This window comes from Chrysemys picta, chromosome 3, assembly GCF_011386835.1.
Source record: "Chrysemys picta bellii isolate R12L10 chromosome 3, ASM1138683v2, whole genome shotgun sequence".
Classification (NCBI taxonomy): domain Eukaryota; kingdom Metazoa; phylum Chordata; order Testudines; family Emydidae; genus Chrysemys; species Chrysemys picta.
This window is the reverse complement of record NC_088793.1, coordinates 26497260-26516531: the sequence shown is the minus strand read 5'-3', so window position 1 is coordinate 26516531 and position 19272 is coordinate 26497260. Positions and strand designations below refer to the sequence as shown.

At 43.2% G+C, this 19272-nt stretch overlaps 1 protein-coding gene across 2 annotated transcripts in view; it reads left to right on the top strand.

Annotated features, from left to right (window-relative positions):
- KCNS3 (potassium voltage-gated channel modifier subfamily S member 3) overlaps positions 1-19268 on the top strand; it is a 35956-nt gene extending 16688 nt beyond the window's left edge. Inside the window, exons 1-3 of one of the 2 annotated variants that reach the window (XM_065587645.1) lie at positions 13805-13882; positions 16219-16401; positions 17116-19268. In XM_065587645.1, the coding sequence (XP_065443717.1) occupies positions 17177-18661 (1485 nt within the window). In that variant the 5' untranslated portion in view covers positions 13805-13882; positions 16219-16401; positions 17116-17176 and the 3' untranslated portion in view covers positions 18662-19268. Of the gene's footprint in view, positions 1-13804; positions 13883-16218; positions 16402-17115 lie in introns of those variants that run through there. The other variant, XM_005293073.4, reaches the window with a different exon arrangement.
- The last annotated feature ends 4 nt before the right edge of the window (positions 19269-19272 follow it).

Genomic DNA, 19272 nt, shown 5'->3' with positions numbered 1-19272 from the left:
AAAAAGGTGGTGTGAGACACACCTAAACCTCTCCTGACAAGGGTGACAAGATTAAGGCAACTCCCCTAGCCTCATCTGTATCAAAGATGGGACAGGGAGGCATCTCCATTAGCATACAGAATGGAGAACAGAAATTCTAAGGCAAGAACCGCACTGAACTCTGGGACCAGAAAAGCAGGGAAGCACTGCATCATGGGGGATCTCTGCTCCAGATGTTAATGAACCTATGCCTGTACACACCCAGCTCAGCAGTTATCAGACCAATTCTAGTAATGAATCCTTGATTGCAATTAGGCAACTTCAGTATTTTGGATATCATTGTGAGCTCCCTAGAAGGAACACTGCCCATAGCCAGGAATAATCAGTTTCTATGTCTAGCCCAGAGGTTCCCAAAGTGGGCGATACCACCCCCTGGGGGGCGCTGGAACGATCCAGGGGGGCAGTAGTAGCCTCGGGTGCAATTGGGGGGCGTTGAATAAAAATAAGGGGGCGGTGAAAGCATAAAGAAAGAATATAAGAAAATTTTGAAAAACCATTCGTACATGTTTCATCTATTGTGTAACATAGAGTTAAAGTTGTAGTGATTACTTTATTTTCCAAATAAATTCACAAATTATAACCGATCAGGTGTCAAGTCCGCCAATAGCTCTTAACAAGCAAGTTTTGGCAGGCGAGCGTGTCGCGCATTGTCGGGAAGTCCAGCATGCATCGGCAGGAATATGTGCGTGTAATGACTTGTTTACAATACGATACTATAAATAGGCGACATGTATGAAATCTAATTTAGATTTTCTTAATTGTGTAAAAAGCAGTTAACAATAGTGCAATAAGTATTTAAAATTTTTTATTCATATTCAATACCTTCGATTTTTACGGATTACGGATCACATACAAAGCAAATTGTATTATTGTTGTTTCAATAAAACAGCAATTTACACGTGACTATTTTTATACATTTTCTTACATATCTACCGTACGTTTCTGTGTCTCTAGTGCTTACTAATAATAAAATCGTAGCAGGCTTGTGTTGGTACAGTACTATTTGAAGTGTACAGTCAATATATTTGTCATATTTTTATTACAATATTAACGAAAACGGGAATGAAATCGTAAAAAAACTGTTAAATATTAACATTTATTTATATCTATCGAATCATCTGTGTTGGTAAATAAGGCGCGTGTTAATAAGGAACAATTATTTAAATAAGGGCAAACTAAATTAAAACTATTAACTGATTTGTAATTGCATATTGATTATTTTTTAATTAATTATTTCTTGATAAATTAATTTGATATTTGACAATTTAATATCAAATACATATATCTAATGCTGAGCAAAGAACAAAACCCAGTTTATTAGTTTCATTAGTATTTTAGTTTGGTTGTCTTTTGCCATCTTACGCAAAAACCACTGTATACCTGATGTCGTGGGCGATATTCTAATAACACATCTTTCTTTACTATATTGTAGAAATATAGATACATAAAAGAACACAAATTTGTCACTGCATCTTTCTGTTTGTTCGCTTAAAGAAGGTAGATTTCCAGGGGGGCGCTGAGTAATTTTTTTTCTGAAAAGGGGGCGGTAGGCCAAATAAGTTTGGGAACCTCTGGTCTAGCCTAAAGAAAACCCTTGAGTCATCAGTTTACCTATAAACAAATCTAGTGTTCTCCCTTGAACCATTGTTGTTTCCCTACAAAAAAACCCTCCCCACGCTCAAGTAAGTGTTCCGATGCCTGGATCCAAACTCTGCATCAGTTCCACTGGGACTCCATCTTCTCCCGACTGATGATGCTGGAAGCTCTGTCTGTCTCCAGCACTCAGGACCCTGAGCTACCACCATCACCTGGGAACCCCGACCAGTTCAAGCTTCATGGAGTTGAGACCCCAGCGCACACGCGCGTGTGCTCTCTCTCTCTCTTCTTTTTTTTCTACCTCAGGTATTATTTTTAACCCTGACTTGTTTGATCAGGTATAGTTTTCTATATCTGACTTCTGTAATCTTTAATAATATAACTGTTATGTTTGTTTGTTTGTTTAGGCTCTCCTTGTGTGGTTATCACTATTATTCAATACATAACTTTTTTGGTTAAGCTGGTTGCTTCCCTCCCTCTCTCTCTCTGAACTTTAATCTTTTGTTGTTTTGGTTTCCCCATTTACTCTGTAGCAACACTCTTCTTACCTAAGCTAAAGATCCCTGTATCACCCCAAAATACTGTGGTGTTTGCTCATCAAGTGGGTTACTGCCAGAACAATTGTAACGTGAAAGTGGGGATAGGGATGTGCTGAACCTACGACATACGAGAGTGGTAGCTTGGAAGTGCTACTCGATCTAGCCTATTGAGTCCAGGGACGTATAAGGGTGGCAGCTTGGAATTCCAGCTTGACCCAGCCCACTGAGTCTAGGGATATATAAGAGGTCAGCTTGAGAGTGCTGATTGACCCAGTCCACTCAGACTCTGTGTGTGTGTGTGTGTGTGTGTGTGTGTGTGTGTGTGTGTGTGTGTGTGTGTGTTCGTGTTCATTCGTTCATCTGATTCTGGGGTTGGAGGAACCCAGCCCTGGGGAGCCTAGGTCCTGCAGGATAGCTCCATTGGGAGGGGACTTGCAGAAGGGAGAAGTAGAGCTCCATATGAATACACAAGTAGTACATCGATAGAATTACAGAAACCCTTCTTCCCCCTCCTCCCCCCAGAAGAGTAACCCTAATAAATGAGCGTACCCCAAAGTAACAGGCACATCTGGTAACAGTAAGTGCTAGTGTAGACAAGGTTTAGCCATTTTCTTCAGCATGTCAGAACAGATTTCTAACCTGTCAGAGCAAGTTTTCATGACATGGTGTTGCTGAAAACACAAGTTTTGGGGTTGTATGTTCCGAGGCTTCACTTCACAGAACAAGGAGGAACAGTCTTTCCCTATGAGGTACCTAGATGACTTTTTAATTCTAGTCACCTCTTCACAAGGAAGGTATTGTGGAACTGATGAAATTTAGAGAAGAGGAAAAGAAACGGTTAGAGGGTGGGGGAAAATTTAGGATTTAAAATAAGAAATCAGTTGTGTAACTTTTAGGTAGTTGCCTAGAGGGTGGGTGGGGCAATAGTTTACAACTGCGAAAGATGTAAATTTCAAGGAACAATTAGCAGGATAAAAGTTATAACTAGGAGTAATGGGATGAAAATAGAAAAGGGAAAATTTGCACTGATTATCAGGAAAATCTTCCTGGTATGAGACTAATTTATCCCTCACCTTCCCGTGGACCAAATGCAAGTTGTTGTTATTATTTTATTTTTTTTAAATAATTAAGAGATCATAGATTTTAAGGGCGGAAAAAAATTAATTGCTCATCTGGTGTGCAATTCATCACGTGCAGAGGATAGCACTAGGCCGATGCACCATTTAAATCCTTTTTTGAGAGCTCAAGTGGGTCTTAAATAGAGTTGCCAGGCGTCCAGTTTTCGACTGGAACGCCCGGTCGAAAACGGATCCTGGTGGCTCCAGTCAGCACTGCTGACTGGGCCATTAAAAGTCCGGTCAGTGGTGCTGCAGGGCTAAGGCAGGCTCCCTGGCTCCGCCCTGCTCCCGGAAGTGGCCGGCGTGTCCCTGCGGCCCCTAGGCAAAGGGGCAATCAGGGAAGCTCCATTCGCTGCCCCTGCCCCCAGTGCTGGCTTTGCAGCTCTCATTGGCTGGGAACCGCGGCCAATGGGAGCTGCGGGGGCGGCGCTTGTGGGCATGGGCAGCGCGCAGAGCCCTCTGGTCCCACCATCTAGGGGCTGCAGGGACATACCGGCTGCATTCGGGAGTTGCACGGAGCCAGGGCAGGCAGGGAGCCTGCCCTTAGCCCCGCTGCACCCCTGACTGGGAGCTGTCTGAGGTAAGCGCCACTCAGCTGGAGCCCTCATCCCCATCCCCTTCCCGCACCCCTACCCCAGGTCGGAACCCCCTTTCATACCCTAACGCCCTCCCAGTATCCTCACCATAACTCCTTCCCAGAGCCTACACCTGCACCCCCTCCCATGCCCTAACTCCCTCTGAGCCCCCTCCTGGATCCGGCACCCCCTCCTGCACCCCAACCACCTGCCCTGAGCCTGCTCCCACACTCCAAACCCCTCAGCCCCACCCAGGGGGCTGGTACCCCCAGCTGGAGTCTTCACCTCCTCCTGCACCCCAACTTCTTGCCCCAGCCTGGAGCACCCTTCTGTACCCTGAACCCCTCATTTCTGGCCCCACCCTAGAGCCTGCACTCCCAGCCAGAGACCTCACCTCCTCCCGCATCCAACCCCCTCTCCCAGCCCAGTGAAAGTGAGTGAGGGTGGGGGAGAGCGAGCAACGAGAATGGATTGAATGGGGGGCGGGGCCTATGGGAGGGAGCGGGGCAGGGGCAGGGCCTCAGAGAAGGGGCGTGGCAGGGGTATGGCAAGGGTGTTCAGTTTTGTGTGATTAGAAAGTTGGCAACCCTAGTCTTAAATATTACATAGGCCAATGCATAAGGGTAAATTTCACCCTATAGATCAGGGGTCGGCAACATTTGGCACGCGGCTTGCCAGGGTAAGCACCCTGGCGGGCCGGGCCAGTTCATTTACCTACTGACGCAGCAGGTTCGGCCGATCGCGGCCCCCAATGGCCACGGTTCGCCGTCCTGGGCCAATGGGGGCGGTGGGAAGCCACGGCCAGCACATCCCTCTCCCGCACCGCTTCTCGCCGCCCCCGTTGGCCCGGGACGGTGAACCGCGGCCAGTGGGGGCCGCAATCGGCCGAACCTGCCATGTCAGCAGGTCAATAAACTGGCCCGGCCCGCCAGGGTGCTTACCCTGGCGAGCCGCGTGCCAAACGTTGCCGACCCCTGTTATAGATCATATCCCTTTCCTTTACATTAGGCCTGGGTGCTGGTAAGGGGAAGAGTAATTTGTGCAGTCTCACTTTATTAGAAAATTCTGCCATCTGTCACTCCGCATACTAACTCCTAAAAATCCATTGCACTCTGGGGGGTCTGTGAATAATATTTCAAAGCTTGCACTGTGGCTAAATACTTGGCTTTGTTTGGGATAAGATGCATCAAAAAACATTATATAAACCTTCATAAGATTGATAACACAATTTGTCAGTTTGCGGGCGTAAAAGCAGTGTTGTGCAGAATAAGGCCCTGGGTCTACGTGGGTGGAACCCTCTGCTTGTGTGGGGGATTCATTTACATTGTTTTGATCATTTGACTTCTCTGGGCTCCTCGCAGGTTCAGGGATCCATCTGCATGGATTCAATTGCAGGATGGGCCTAAAGGCCCAGTCCTGAAACCCTTTGCACTAGTATTCTGTTAACTTTATGTCTGGTTTCTTTGGGGAAACAATGTGGACAGAGCACTGGATTTAGAGTCAGGAGTTCTGTTTCCCAAATCAGCAACTAACCTGCCGTGTGACCTTGGACAAGTCACTTAACCTCTCTGTGCCTTTGGTCTGTTTGTCTGACTCATTTATTTAAATGAGTAACTCTTCATGGCTTAATTGCCTCTTACTATGTGAATGCACACTACCTAGCACAATGGGGCCCCTTTATTTTCCCTCAACCCCCCCCCCCCCCAAAAAAAACATACAATAAAAACTCCACAGCCCAGCTGTGCCGCAACTGTTTTTCTGCATATAAAAGCCAGGGCTGGCGTTAGGGGGTAGCAAACAGGGCAATTACTCAGGGCCCCATGCCAGAGGGGGCACCCCAAAACTAAGTTGCTCAGGCTTCGCCTTCAGCCCTGTGCAGTGGGGCTCAGGCCCTGGGCTGCAGTCCTGGGCAGGGGGGCTTTGATTTTCTGCCCTGGGCCCTAGAGAGTCTAATGCTGGCCATGCTTGGCAGCCCCCCTGAAAGCTCCTAGCAGCCCCCCCAGGAAGCCCCAGGCCCCTAGTTGAGAACCACGGCTCTAGACATTACTATAATATAAATATTGATAATCATAATAATATTGCACGTCAGTTGGACTGCTCATGTGAATAAGAATTTCCTGAACAGATGCTGCAGGACTGAACCCAGTATGAAATTCAGCACATCCATCTCATTCCAACATACTGTGGAAAGTTTCCTCCTTACACGGTTCTTTCAGCTAAAATTTGCAATATTCACATCAAATAGTGTATCCTGTTTTTAAATTGTGCTCCTGATAGTAGCTGAGCATCATATTGTCTCTCTGCAGAGAGACATTTTTCCTTTATCATCAACTATGCTGATGTTGACCTGGACATAACAATGCACTCGGGTTCATCTCATCTTCATAAATCACTTTGTGAAGTTCAGTAATTGGGGCAAAGTAGCTCAAGGAAACTCTTGACATGATCCACTGCATCAGGCAACTGAAAGGTGTCACCCTTGCAACACTGTAGTTATTGTTAAATTGGCAAGGATCACGGGTGGGCTTTAAAGCAAACATGATTATTTTAACCTGTCTATTCCACTTAGTACAGGTTGATAGAAGATCACTATCTGAGCGCTGAACCTTTGAGTCACTGTATGTATTCTGAACAGAATGCAAATGATGGAACCATCAGAAATTTCATCAGGTGTGTGTGTCATTAATTAGCATACTGCATGTTGTCTCCAGGGTGTCTCGTTGTGTTAGGAAGACTTAACAGTACATTTTTTTTTTATCATTACATAAATGACATTCAGATAACTAGGTAGTATTGTATCACATTCCTGGGTGTTTAAAGTTCATGAGAAAGCAACTAAAATAATGGACTACAATGAGAATGTGCCCCCTCTAATACTGCCTCTAGACCTGGTAGCATTCTGGCAAGACAGCATGCCCTTCACCCACATCTAGCCTTATACCCTGTAACTGCCAACCAACTCAAAACAAAAACTAGTAGATAAATGCAAATATGGAATCTGCATGAGTAGATACTTCTTTAAATAATTTGCATAGATTCTGCAATCTTTATATATGTAAAACCTCCCGCTGACTTCAGTGTGTTTCGCCTGAATAAGGAACACAGAATATAATTAAAAATGAAATATCAGGATTTGATCCCAAAGTTTATTTACTAAAAAGTCTCCTTGGAGGTTGGATTTAATCCATTTCAGGAGAAATATAGTGGAGTAGTTGTTTTGTTTACTCATCCCAGCAATGCAATGTACTGGATAAAGAATACCATTGCCAATGGAATGCATAAAATATTTTATGGCTGAGCAGATAATTTAGTTGATGGATTTACCTTCTTTTTCTTCTTACAAGATGTCCATAAATGAAGACGTTTCACAGGTTCTTGCTATTCACATTTGATTTTCTTTTTTTTAAATACAAGTTGCCCCCTATCCATTTCTTGTGGACATTTTACTATGAATAATCAATATTTGATATACAAAAACTGAGCTATGTTGGTAATTGTGATTGATCACATCAGTTACATGTATTATTTTTGTTCCCTGATTGAATGAACATATGAGGGTTTAAGTGAGATGTATTGATGCATTGGCCTTCTGCTAGCCTGAAGCATAAGGGTAAATTTCACCTTCATCATATTTGTCTTATGGCATGTCTACGTTGAGATCTGAGGTGTGATTTCAGCTCAGGTAGACATACCTTTGCTAGCATGGCTAACGCCAGGCCTATGCTGTAAAGTTAGGTGAACAGAAGTTGCCTTGTGTCAACCTACCTGAGCATGTGTCCGCACTCAACGTTGTCTCTGGCTGATGTATGCGCACGGTTACAGCAACATAGTAAAACCACGTCGCCAAATGGCGTGGAGCTTTGCATGACTTGTGTTGAACCTAACAGACCACCAGCAGTTGTTTGCAATGCCCCATCCCCTACGACAGTGACCACTCTGCTTACAGTTGTAAACTCCACTGCCCAGAGGTCAGAGAGACCATAAGTCCCCTCTCAAGAACAGGCATTTCAGAAACCCCTGGGAAGTTTTCATGGGGATGGAGGAACAAACCTAGTAGCTGTCGCTTGTGTGTGCTACCCAAACGACTATGCCAGCTCCATTCACTAGTCACCTGTTGCCTGGAATTGACAGGAGGTAAGAATAGAAATGTAAATGCAGCAGTGCGGGCTTCAGCAACATGAGGAGGTATTTAGAGCCCCTGGCATATTTATAAAGCCTGTGTGAGGCCTGCGCTGCCACATCTATACTGCTATTTTTAGCCATGCTTAGGGTTGCCAGGTGCCCAGTCCAAAAGGGACCCTGGTGGCTCCGGTCAGCACCGTTGACTGGGCTGTTACAAGTCTGGTCAGCGGCGCAGTGGGGGCCTGGGGCTAAAGCAGGCTCCCTGCCTGCCCTAACTCCACGTGCCTCCTGGAAGCGGCCGCCAGGTCCTTGTGGCCCCTAGGCGCATGGGTGGCCAGGGAGGCTCCGTGTGCTGCCCCTGGCCCAAGTGACGGCTCTGCAGCTCCATTGGCCAGGAACTGCAACCAATGGGAGCTGCAAGGGCAGTCCCTGCGGGTGTGAGGGCAATCTGCGGAACCACCTTGGATGCCCATGTGCCTAGGGGCTGCAGGGACCGGGTGACCGCTTCCTGAGAGCTGCAGTAAGCGCCACCGGGACCCAGCACCCCATCCCCTGCCCCAGCCCAGAGTCCCCTCCCGCACCCAAACTCCCTCCCGGAGCTCTTGCCCCACACCCCCCAGTACCCAACCCTGGGCCCCCTCCTGTACCCCAAGCTCCTCATCCCCAGCCCCACCCCAGATTCTGAGGTGGGTAAACTACAGCCTGGGGGCCGCATCCGGTCCTTCAGATGTTTTAATCGGGCCCTAGAGCTCCCGCCGAGGAGCAGGGTCAGGGACTTGTCCCACTCTGTGCGTGCCGTGGCTCCCGGAAACAGCGGCATGTCCCCACTCCGGCTCCTATGCGTAGAGGCAGCCAGGAGGCTCCACACGATGTCCCCACCCTAAGCGTCGCCCCTGCAGCTCCCATAGGCCAGGAACCAATGAGAGCTGCAGGGGTGGTGCCTGTGGACAGGGCAGCACGCAGTACCGCCTGGCTGCGCCTCCGCATAGGAGTCGGATGGGGAACATGCTGCTGCTTCCAGGAGCTGTTTGAGGTAAGTGCTGCCCAGAGCCTGTACCCCAGACTCCCTACTGTGTCCCATCCCCCTGCTCCAGCCCTGATCCCCCTCCTGCCCTCCAAACCCATTGGTCCCAGTCTGAAGTACCCTCCTGCACCCCCAACCCCTCATCTCCAGCTGGAGCCCTCACCCTTTCCCACAGCCCAACCCCCAATTTTGTGAGCATTCATGGCCTGTCATACAATTTCCATACCCAGATGTGGCCCTCGGGCCAAAAAGTTTGCCCACCCCTGCATTAGAAAGTTGGCAACCTTAGCCATGCTAGCGCCGTTAAAGCTAGTGCAGGTATATCTACCCATGCTGCAATTATACTTCAGATTGTAGTGTAGCCATATCCTTAGTGAAACAGTCAAACACTGCTTATTCTCTTTTATTTCCCCAGATCCAAACACCCCCAAATATGGGGGAAGTTTCAATCCTGATGTGAACTTTGTGGTGAAGGTCAAGATTTTAAAAGTAATCTAGGTACCTAAAGGTGCAGATAAGTGACTTCAGATAATTTTACTAGGTGCCTACCTGCATTTTTAAGTGCCTAATATCTTTAGATATCTGGCCCACTTAAGTGCTTTTGGATGTCAAGCTTGAGACACTGTATAGCTTGCGTCTGATGAAGTGGGCATTCACCCACGAAAGCTTATGGTGCAATACTTCTGTTAGTCTTAAAGGTGCCAGAGGATCCTCTGTTGCTTTTTGTATAGGGTGGGTGCTCATCATATTTTGAAAATCAGGCCCCTTTAAGACTTTTCATACTGGAAACTAGGGTGACGAGATGTCCTGATTTTATAGGGACAGTCCCGATTTTTGGGTCTTTTTCTTATATAGGCTCCTATTACCCCCCACCCCCGTCCCGATTTTTCACATTTGCTGTCTGGTCACCCTACTGGAAACCCAAAAACTTCAACTCTCCAAATCACTAGTCACTTTTGAAAATCTTGTTATTGGGCTTATTTATAATTTTTTTAGTTGGCTTACAGTGTTAGGATCCAAACCTGCTACCATTGAAGTCAGAGGGATATTGCTCTTGACTTCCGTGGTAGCAGGATCTGTCCCTTTGTTAGTTCTGCTTATTCAATTCAGCAGAAAAGTCCTTGAAATTTGAAGATTTCAGACATCTCTCCAGAGTTGAGAAGAGGAGCCTACACATACACACAAGGATGTATATAGCTGCAGACTAATTGGCCACAAGATAAAATACTAAAAATCAATAGGTGCTTGCTGTGTTTAAAAAATACAGTAATAAAACACTGTGACATCAATCCAACCATGAATCAATTTAATATTTAGCATGGTAGTGCTTCCTATTCCTTACCTGTGATTGACAGATTAATTAATGCTTAAAAAAAAATGTCCCACCATAGTCGTTTTGGCAAACACAAATATGACATTAAAACAGCACGACACCCTTTAAGCTCTAGATTGTAACTGTAAGGCATATCCTTGCCTTGAATGTGTTGCAGATCCACATTATCTTAGTGGGAGCATCAGAGGCATTCCTTTTAAGTCATGTGGTCTAATCCCGTAGCTGGCCTATGTGTGAACATGGTGAAGCCACCTATATTCCACTCTTCTTTGCTCCCCTTTGAACATAGAGGATCTCATGGGAAGCACCTCTGAAACAGTTATGAGGTCCGCAGACTGCAAAAGCTGTAATACTGCCTTAACCAGGACATGCAGTGGGTAGGGAGAGTACCCCGTACACCCTCCACAGACCTTGGCTAGCACTTATGCAGCCATGCAATCGCTAAACTGGAAATAATTAGGTTCCAGTATTTTCTCCTGATGTCTACAGCAGCACCCCTAATTATTCCTTTCTTGTTCACACAATGAGTGGGGCTCCTTGGTGCTATGGTAATACAAATAATAAATAGCAATAATTTAATACATGTCATGAAAGAACTCTGACCAGGCCTCTTGAAACTTCCTCCTGCAACCTGGGCCTGATTCAAAGTCCCACTGTTGTCTAAGGAAGAACTTCAGTGGGCTCTGGATTAGGGCCTTTATAAGCAGGAGTCAGTTGCCATGTATACTGCGCATTAATGTTGATTATTATCCAAAGTGGCAGATGCTTGCTTACTGGAATTATTCAAATGAGTAATCAAATGGAGGCACCATTATAAATATGCATAATGATCTGCATAATCAATAAGGAGTTATATACTGCAAGTTCAACAATGGTGCAGTGTTTTAAAGAATTGTTGAGCACTAAATTCTTCCGTTAGTTACAATGACTTCAAAAAGCCAGCAGTGGGCAAAATTTTCATCTTATTTCTTTAGTATACTGAGTTATCCCAAATTTAATTTAATTTTTCTCTTATTTGATCAGCATAAAAATAAATGGATTTGACAAGGCATTAAGTCATGTTCGGGCCCACTGAAGTTGATGGCAAAATTCCTCTTGATGTCCATAGAGCTAAAATTTGGTCCAGTATTTCTGTGGCATTGGTATTGAAGCTGAGATGTTAAGGTCAGGGCACTAAAGTATCACTTGAACAAAGGTAAATATTACCCACTGGAAATTAATTAACAAATAAAGTCAAATTGTATTTGAATTGACATCAGTGTAAATCTAGAGTCACTCCAGTAACTTCAGATAAGGTATTCTGGGTATGAAACCAGAATTTGCCTCAGGACCATGAATGAAGTGGAAAACCACGTAAGGATTGAATTTTGACACTCTTATTCCAGGAGTTGAGCAAGGTGCTTCTCAGTGTACATGTAATGCTGACAGACCCTTCTTGTTGGCGGGCGGGATCGAACCTGGGACCTCTGGAGCTTAGTGCATGAGCTAAAAGCCAACTGGCTGTTAGCAAAGGCTCTAGAGCAAACTCATTAATCTCTCCAAGAGGTCTCAGTGCCACTAGATGGGACAGAACAGCAAACCCAAGAGGTGTGTGGGTTACATACACATGACAGAATTAGGCCTAAGAGGCCGCAAAGGGATGCAACTTTGGAAAATACTCAGTGAGTGTAACTCCTGTTATCAATTTATTATCTCAAAATCTCCTATTTGCAGATGCATGCAAGCTTGTAGTTATACTATAAATGGAGTGGATAAATCATGTAATCTCTCTGCACCATGGTTTCTCATATATAAAATGGAGATAATAGTACTTCCTTTTTGGTATTATCTAATTAGCCTTTGGCTTGAACAGTTTACAATGTCTCTTAGTATGCCCAATGCTTTAGTACAATGGGTCCCTGATCTTGGTTGCACGGTAATTCATCCAGTTGTTAAAAATAAACATGTCAATTTAATTTTGAAAGAAGTCATTTAAAGGGCTTTACAGTATTCTCATAAATGAAGAGCTATTTTCCCACTGAAGACTGTCAGTTTCCTCAGTTCTAATTACAAGAATGGATTGAGGTGTCTGCTGTACAAAATGAATAAACAAAACCCTCTCTGGCTACACATCTGCTTTTGTAGAATTAAAACTGCCAGTTCTGGTAAATAACTTCTGGGCCTGATCCCACAACCCTTATAGGTGTGAGAGGTCTTGTTGGCCTCCCTTTGGGTCTGATGGCACCAGTCATATGAATTAGGGCTAGTTAGGTTACATCTACGCTACAGCACTTACAGCTGCGCAGCTGCTGTGCTTGTGATGGAGGCGCTCTAACTCTACGTCTACACCAGCGCTTAGGTCGGTATAATTTACATCACTCAGGGGTGTGTGACTAATGTAAGTTATACCGAAGTAACCTGTCATGTAGGCAAGGATTTATATGCACATAAGGGTTTTAGCTTCTGATCCTCTGTTTCTACTTATGTGATGTGCTGTGGGAAAGTAACATTTAAAAGAAAATATGAAAAGGTAGAACAGAGTTGTATAGCTCTCTACTAATGCTTCTGACAGCGCTAAACTGGAGGGGATGGAAACAAGAGGTTAATGGTGCTGAAAACACTTTGTAAGGTCAGCATATGCAGAACGGGGCATTGTAAAAAAAAACAAAAAAAAAACCAAAGACACACGCTGCCGCATTCCCTGACCTGTGGGTGTTTTATTTTCTTCTTTCCTAACTCTCCAGGAAATAATAAAAGCATCAAAGTGATAAAAATGTACTCAAACAGAAGAGCAAGAATGGCTTAACTTCATGTCAACTAGGGGAAATTGCTGCTGCTCTAAACCGTAGGAGCTTCTCTGTCGCAAAGAAAATTAAATCATTGTCACTCATACTATTAAAAACTCAACATATGGGACCAGACCCTCAGCTGGTGTAAATCAGCAGAGCTCAATTAAAAATCAATGGAGCTCAACTGATTTACCCCAGGGGAGGATCTGGTCAACAGTCTGGTGTGGCCCATGACTGTGGTGACTTGTGTCTTATGTAGAGGCTTGTGATACATGAAGGGGGGGGGGGGGGAGGAGCTCCCTTTGATGGACACCCAGCCAGCCAATTAGTTGTTATAAAATAAATAATATATGGAGATAGGTATATCTCATAGAGCTGGAAGGGACCTTGAAAGATCATCAAGTCCAGTTCCCTGTCTTCACTAGCAGGACCAATTTTTTTGCCCCAGATCCCTAAATGGCCCTCTCAAGGATTGAACTCACATTTCTGGGTTTAGTGGACTAATGCTCAAACCACTGAGCTATCCCTCCCCCCAACTGAGCTTAAATCCCTCTTGGTGTCAGTTCTCTGCTTGTTTTACCTGTAAAGGGTTAAGAAGCCCACAGGTTAAAAAAAAAAAAAAGAGTGGACACCTGACCGAAAGAGCCAATGGGAAGGCTAGAACTTTTAAAATTGGGAAAGAAACTTCTCCTTTGTCTGTTGTTCTCTGGACTGCAGGGACGGAGCAGCAATGCTATAAGCAGAAATGCTGTGTAAGGCTTGAACCAGGTATAAAAATTCATCTTCCATACTTAGAAGAAATTATTTGGATATGGAATGTTTAGTTAGACACAATCAGGTTTATTTTTTATTTTGGCTTGTGGCTCTCCTCTGTGCTAGCCCCAGATGCTTTTGTTTGCTTGTAACCTTTAGCTTAACCCCCAAGAAAGCTATTTTGGGTGCTTAATTTTTGTAATTGTTTCTTTTAAGATCTAGCAAAAAGCCTAAATTCCAGATTTATTTTTTCCTTTTTGTTTTTAAGAAAATTTACCTTTTTTAAGAACAGGATTGGGTTTTTGGTGTCCTAAGAAGTTTGTGCATGTTGTTTAATTAGCTGGTAGCCACAGCTAATTTCCTTTGTTTCTTTCTCAGCTCTTCCCTGGAGGGGGGTGAAAGGGCTTGAGGTTACACCACAGGGAGAAATTCACAAGTACACCTTCCTGGATTCAAAGGGGTTTTTTTTTGCATTTGGGTGGTGGCAGCGTTTACCAAGCTAAGGTCAGAAGCTGTAACCTTGGGAGTGTAATACAAGCCTGGAGTGGCCAGTATTAATTTTTAAAATCCTTGTGGGCCCCCACTTTCTGCACTCAAGATGCCAGAGTGGGGATTCAGCCCTGACAGGGTTTTACTCCTCTCCCCCCAGCCCCCCAACATTTTCAACTAGGAAAATTTAAAAAATGAACAGGGTGAGAGGTTCAAAAATGTGTCAGGGGTGGGGGGGAAGAGGGAGGCTGTTCTTTCTAAGCTTCTTGTGGCTGCCCGTACCAATTGGACTGGTAGCTGAAAGAGACTCTAATACAATCACCAGGTGGGAGCTTAGCTGTTTTGCTTCTGTGTTTCCTTTTCTCTCAATCTCTTTCCCCGTCCTGGAGTACTCTAGGTCCCCATCTGCCAGATGAGATTGCATTTCCAGTCTCTGCTTCTCCCTTTCTGGCCTCTGCCTCCTGTTACCAGATTTGCCCATTACTTTGGGGTATGCTCATTCATTAGGGTTACTCTTCTGGAGGGGGTGATTTCTGTAATTCTATCAATGTACTGCTTGTGTCACTTGTGTTCTCATATGGAGCTCTACTTCTGCAAGTTCCCTACCAATGGAGCTATCCTGCAGGACCTAGATTCCCCAGGGCTGGGTTCTTCCAGCCCCATAATCAAACGAACACACACACATTAACATAGCGCGCTTGAGAGGACTGGGTTAATCAGCACTCCCAAGCTGACCCCTTATATGTCTTTGGACGCAGTAGGCTGGGTCGAGCAGCACCTCCAAGCTGTCACCCTTGTTTTGCTTTTGCTTTTAAACTAACTGATTTATTAAATAAAGGGAGTAGGTGAATTGAATTGATTTTCTGATCACCATGTCCTTCAAGATTTTAGAAGTAATAGCTCTCATCCTCTCACAACTCATTTTTATCCCTAGATTGGAAGAGGGAAAATATGCTCTCCTGCTCTTTCAACTTCTAGTCAGCTTCTCAATTTTAAATGAACTAGTTATTGAACTTTAAAACTTTGGCAGCAAATATGTACTGTTTGAATATTATATTTTAATTTAATTTAAAACCGTTTACTAGGTTATAATCGATTTAGGCCTTAATATAAGTTGCCATAATTTCAAATTTAGTTTTAATAGGTTTATTTTTTTTAAAATTGTATTTAATTTAAATGATATGATTTTTTTTTTTTAAATAATTAAATTGTATGTACCCTGATCCAGTTTAGCAGGTAATAACTGAAAATTGTTAGGGCTTGTCTATGTCGGGGATTTAGTTCATTCCAACTCAGGTTAGTGCTCATTGAAAATACCTGCATGTACACAATACAAATCCTCAGGCCTGGTCTACACTAGGGAATTAGGTTGGTATAACTACGTTGCTCATAGGTGTGAAAAATCTGCATCCTTGGACAACTGCCTGCAAACTGGACCACTAAAGAAACCCCAAACAATTCAGTTAAAAGACATGATCTGCATAATAATAAATTAGCACACTAACATAAGAGAGCTAGAATACCTTCTCTCTTGTGGCATTCAAAATTCATTACCATCCTAAGTTGAAGTAAATTAAATTGACATACAGGAAGCAAACTTCTAAGTATCCTAGATCATGAGCTCATAGCGATTTCTACTGTCACACAGGTCAGAAGTCATAATCGCATGGAAAGTATCAGGCCAACCAATTTTGACTCTAAAGCGAAGGTTTATAACTAACAAAGGAAAGTCAAGGGCAATGTCTCAGACATTTTATATGGTATAATATTATCTGCCTTTTGTATCCAATTTAGCCTGAATAATATATTTATGGTGAAGGTATATAGATATTAAAATGCACTTTACTTGTGTTTACCTACAGGTATACCCCTTCTTACTTGCTGAGACAAAATATTTCTGGAAGTGCTGTCTCTGGAAGCTGCTCTTTCCAGAAATGACATTTCAATGCCAGTTTATCAGCATTACCAGTGCACCTGCTGTGGCAGAGTAGGAAGTGCTTCTGGAACTGATGTAGGTCTTAAGGAGGAACTTTGCATCACTACAGGTGAGTAGCAAGGCAGGTTGCAGAATACCTATGGTGGAATCTTCATGAATGCAGATATCCAAATGTGGGCAAGAGATGTCTGCAAGGGCAGGAAAGGAAAATGAAAATAAGCTGTTTAAAACAGACTCTTGAAATGTTTTCAACCAAAGAGTGACAGGAATATAGAATGCTCTTCTAGGGAAGGGTGTAGATTAAGATGTGTTGGCATCATGTAAGAAATAATAGCATGCCCCCTTGGTGCAAATAATATAATAAAGAATGGGATACTAAGGGCCAAATTTTAGCTGGTTTAAATTGATGTAGCTCCTTTGATTTCAAAACTGATTAACTCCTGCTCAGGATCTGGCCCTAAATGTTTGGTAGTCTGAGTACGTTTTGCCTTTAGTCCCAAAATTTGTAAGTTCATTGTATTTTTCAGAATGAATATTAATTTAAATGTGATAGTAGTAGAGGAAAAGAGTAATAATAAATGAAGAAAAAAATAAAGATGCATGCTGAACCAGAAACTATTTTATTCAAGTTTGCTAACTCTGATTGAATAAATCACCAGACTTATTTAAGTCTACTTTAGCGGAAATGTTAACAATGTATTTGTCTTTTCATTTCTTTCTTGTTTTTCAATGTAGCATTTCCAGAGTAAATGGAGATTGGAAAATAATTGCAGCAAGAACAAAACTGAATTAAATTGTCTAATAATATCTTATGTTCTTTTAGGTGCAATGTAATCTTATGGGTTAGTGCCTTGGAAGCCAGCAACGGAACTACTGTGTTCAAAATGGTTTATGGTGAATTTTTCCATAGACCTGGGAAAGAAGAGGAACTTATCCACTTGAATGTGGGTGGCTTTAAGCAATCAGTTGATCAAAGTACTTTGCTCCGATTTCCCCAGACCAGACTTGGAAAACTGCTCAAATGCCATTCTGAAGAGGCTATTCTGGAACTGTGTGATGATTACAGTGTTGCAGACAAAGAATATTACTTTGATAGGAACCCTTCTTTGTTTAGATATGTTTTGAATTTTTACTATACAGGTAAACTGCATGTCATGGAGGAACTTTGTATCTTCTCCTTCTGCCAGGAAATAGAGTACTGGGGGATCAACGAGCTGTTCATTGATTCTTGCTGTAGCAATAGGTATCAAGAAAGAAAAGAAGAAGGTCAAGATAAGGACTGGGATCAGAAAAGCAATGACAGAAGCATAGACTCTTCTAATGAAGAATCATCCATATTTGATAAAGAGCTGGAGAAATTTGATAAACTGTGGCTTGGTGAAATACGAAAGAAAGTATGGATCAGAATGGAAAACCCTGGGTACTGCTTATCAGCCAAGTTAATTGCAATTTCCTCCCTGAGCGTAGTGCTAGCATCAATTGTAGCCATGTGCATCCACAGCATGCCAGAGTTCCAAAGGTGGGATGCCAATGACAGAGAGATTGAGGACCCTGTTTTGGAAGCCGTGGAGATAGCGTGCATTGTCTGGTTCACCGTTGAGTTAGTGATAAGGCTCGCCGCAGCTCCAAGTCTAAAGAAGTTCTGGAAAAACCCTCTGAATGTCATAGATCTTGTCTCTATTATTCCATTTTATGCTACCTTGGCTGTGGACACAAAGGAAGAAGAAAGCGAAGACATTGAGAATATGGGGAAAGTGGTTCAGATCCTACGGCTAATGAGGATATTTCGCATCCTGAAACTGGCAAGGCACTCAGTAGGACTACGGTCTTTAGGTGCCACTTTGAGACATAGTTACCACGAAGTTGGACTTTTGCTTTTGTTTCTATCTGTTGGGATTTCTATATTCTCAGTTTTGGTCTACTCAGTGGAAAAAGACGACGATGAGTCAGAACTGCACAGTATCCCGGTCTGCTGGTGGTGGGCAACTATCAGCATGACCACTGTCGGCTATGGAGACACTTTCCCAGTCACCTTACTGGGAAAGTTCATTGGTAGCATTTGTATTCTCTGTGGAATATTAGTGGTGGCCCTTCCAATCACTATAATTTTCAACAAGTTTTCTAAATACTATCAAAAGCAAAAGGATATTGATGTAGACCAGTCCAACAATGATCACAAAGAGAAATGTAATGAGCTACCTTATTTTAACATTAGGGATATTTATGCAAAAAGGATGCACTCCTTCATTTCTAGCCTTTCTTCAGTAGGGATTATAGCCAGCGATCAAGATTCAACAGACGCCTCCAGCATCCAAGATATTGAGGATGTTTATAACATGACATCTGTAGAGAATGGTACTGGAAAATGAGTTGAATCATTTTCTCTTTCCTTTATTTCTGTTTTCAGATATTTGGTTAATGCAGATTTATAAACTCCAGTGAATTTAAGAGCACTTAATTCTCAGGGTACTTAACTCTCAGCCATATTTGGACATTCTTTGCTCTCATGTTGTGTCACAAGCTTTATTGTTTAGATGAGGCTTAAAAATATACCTCACATGGCAATTTAGTTTTTACATGACTAGTGCTATGCATTGTGGGAGGATGGGGTGGAAAAAGCTGAAAAATGACATAAATTAAATTGAAGTCTAATGTTTGTTCCTGCGGCAGTCTGATGATTTATACAGAATGTGTTTTTGTAATTTACTGCTGTTTAGGTAACTGCAGATTGCTAATATGTAGGAAATATAGCACAATTAAGTGAAGTTTCTACATGCAAATATACTTGCAAAAAAAAAAAGCCATTAAAATATACATAAAAGTACGTTCACTAAGTAGACATGGAGATTAGGAACCTAATACGCTTCCTGATTCAGGATGGGGAATTCACTGGTACATTGTGGTGTTACTCCAGGGAAGTATAATATTTGGAATTTCCTTCCAAAGTCAGAACACATTTCAGATTTAAAAAAGAAATTGT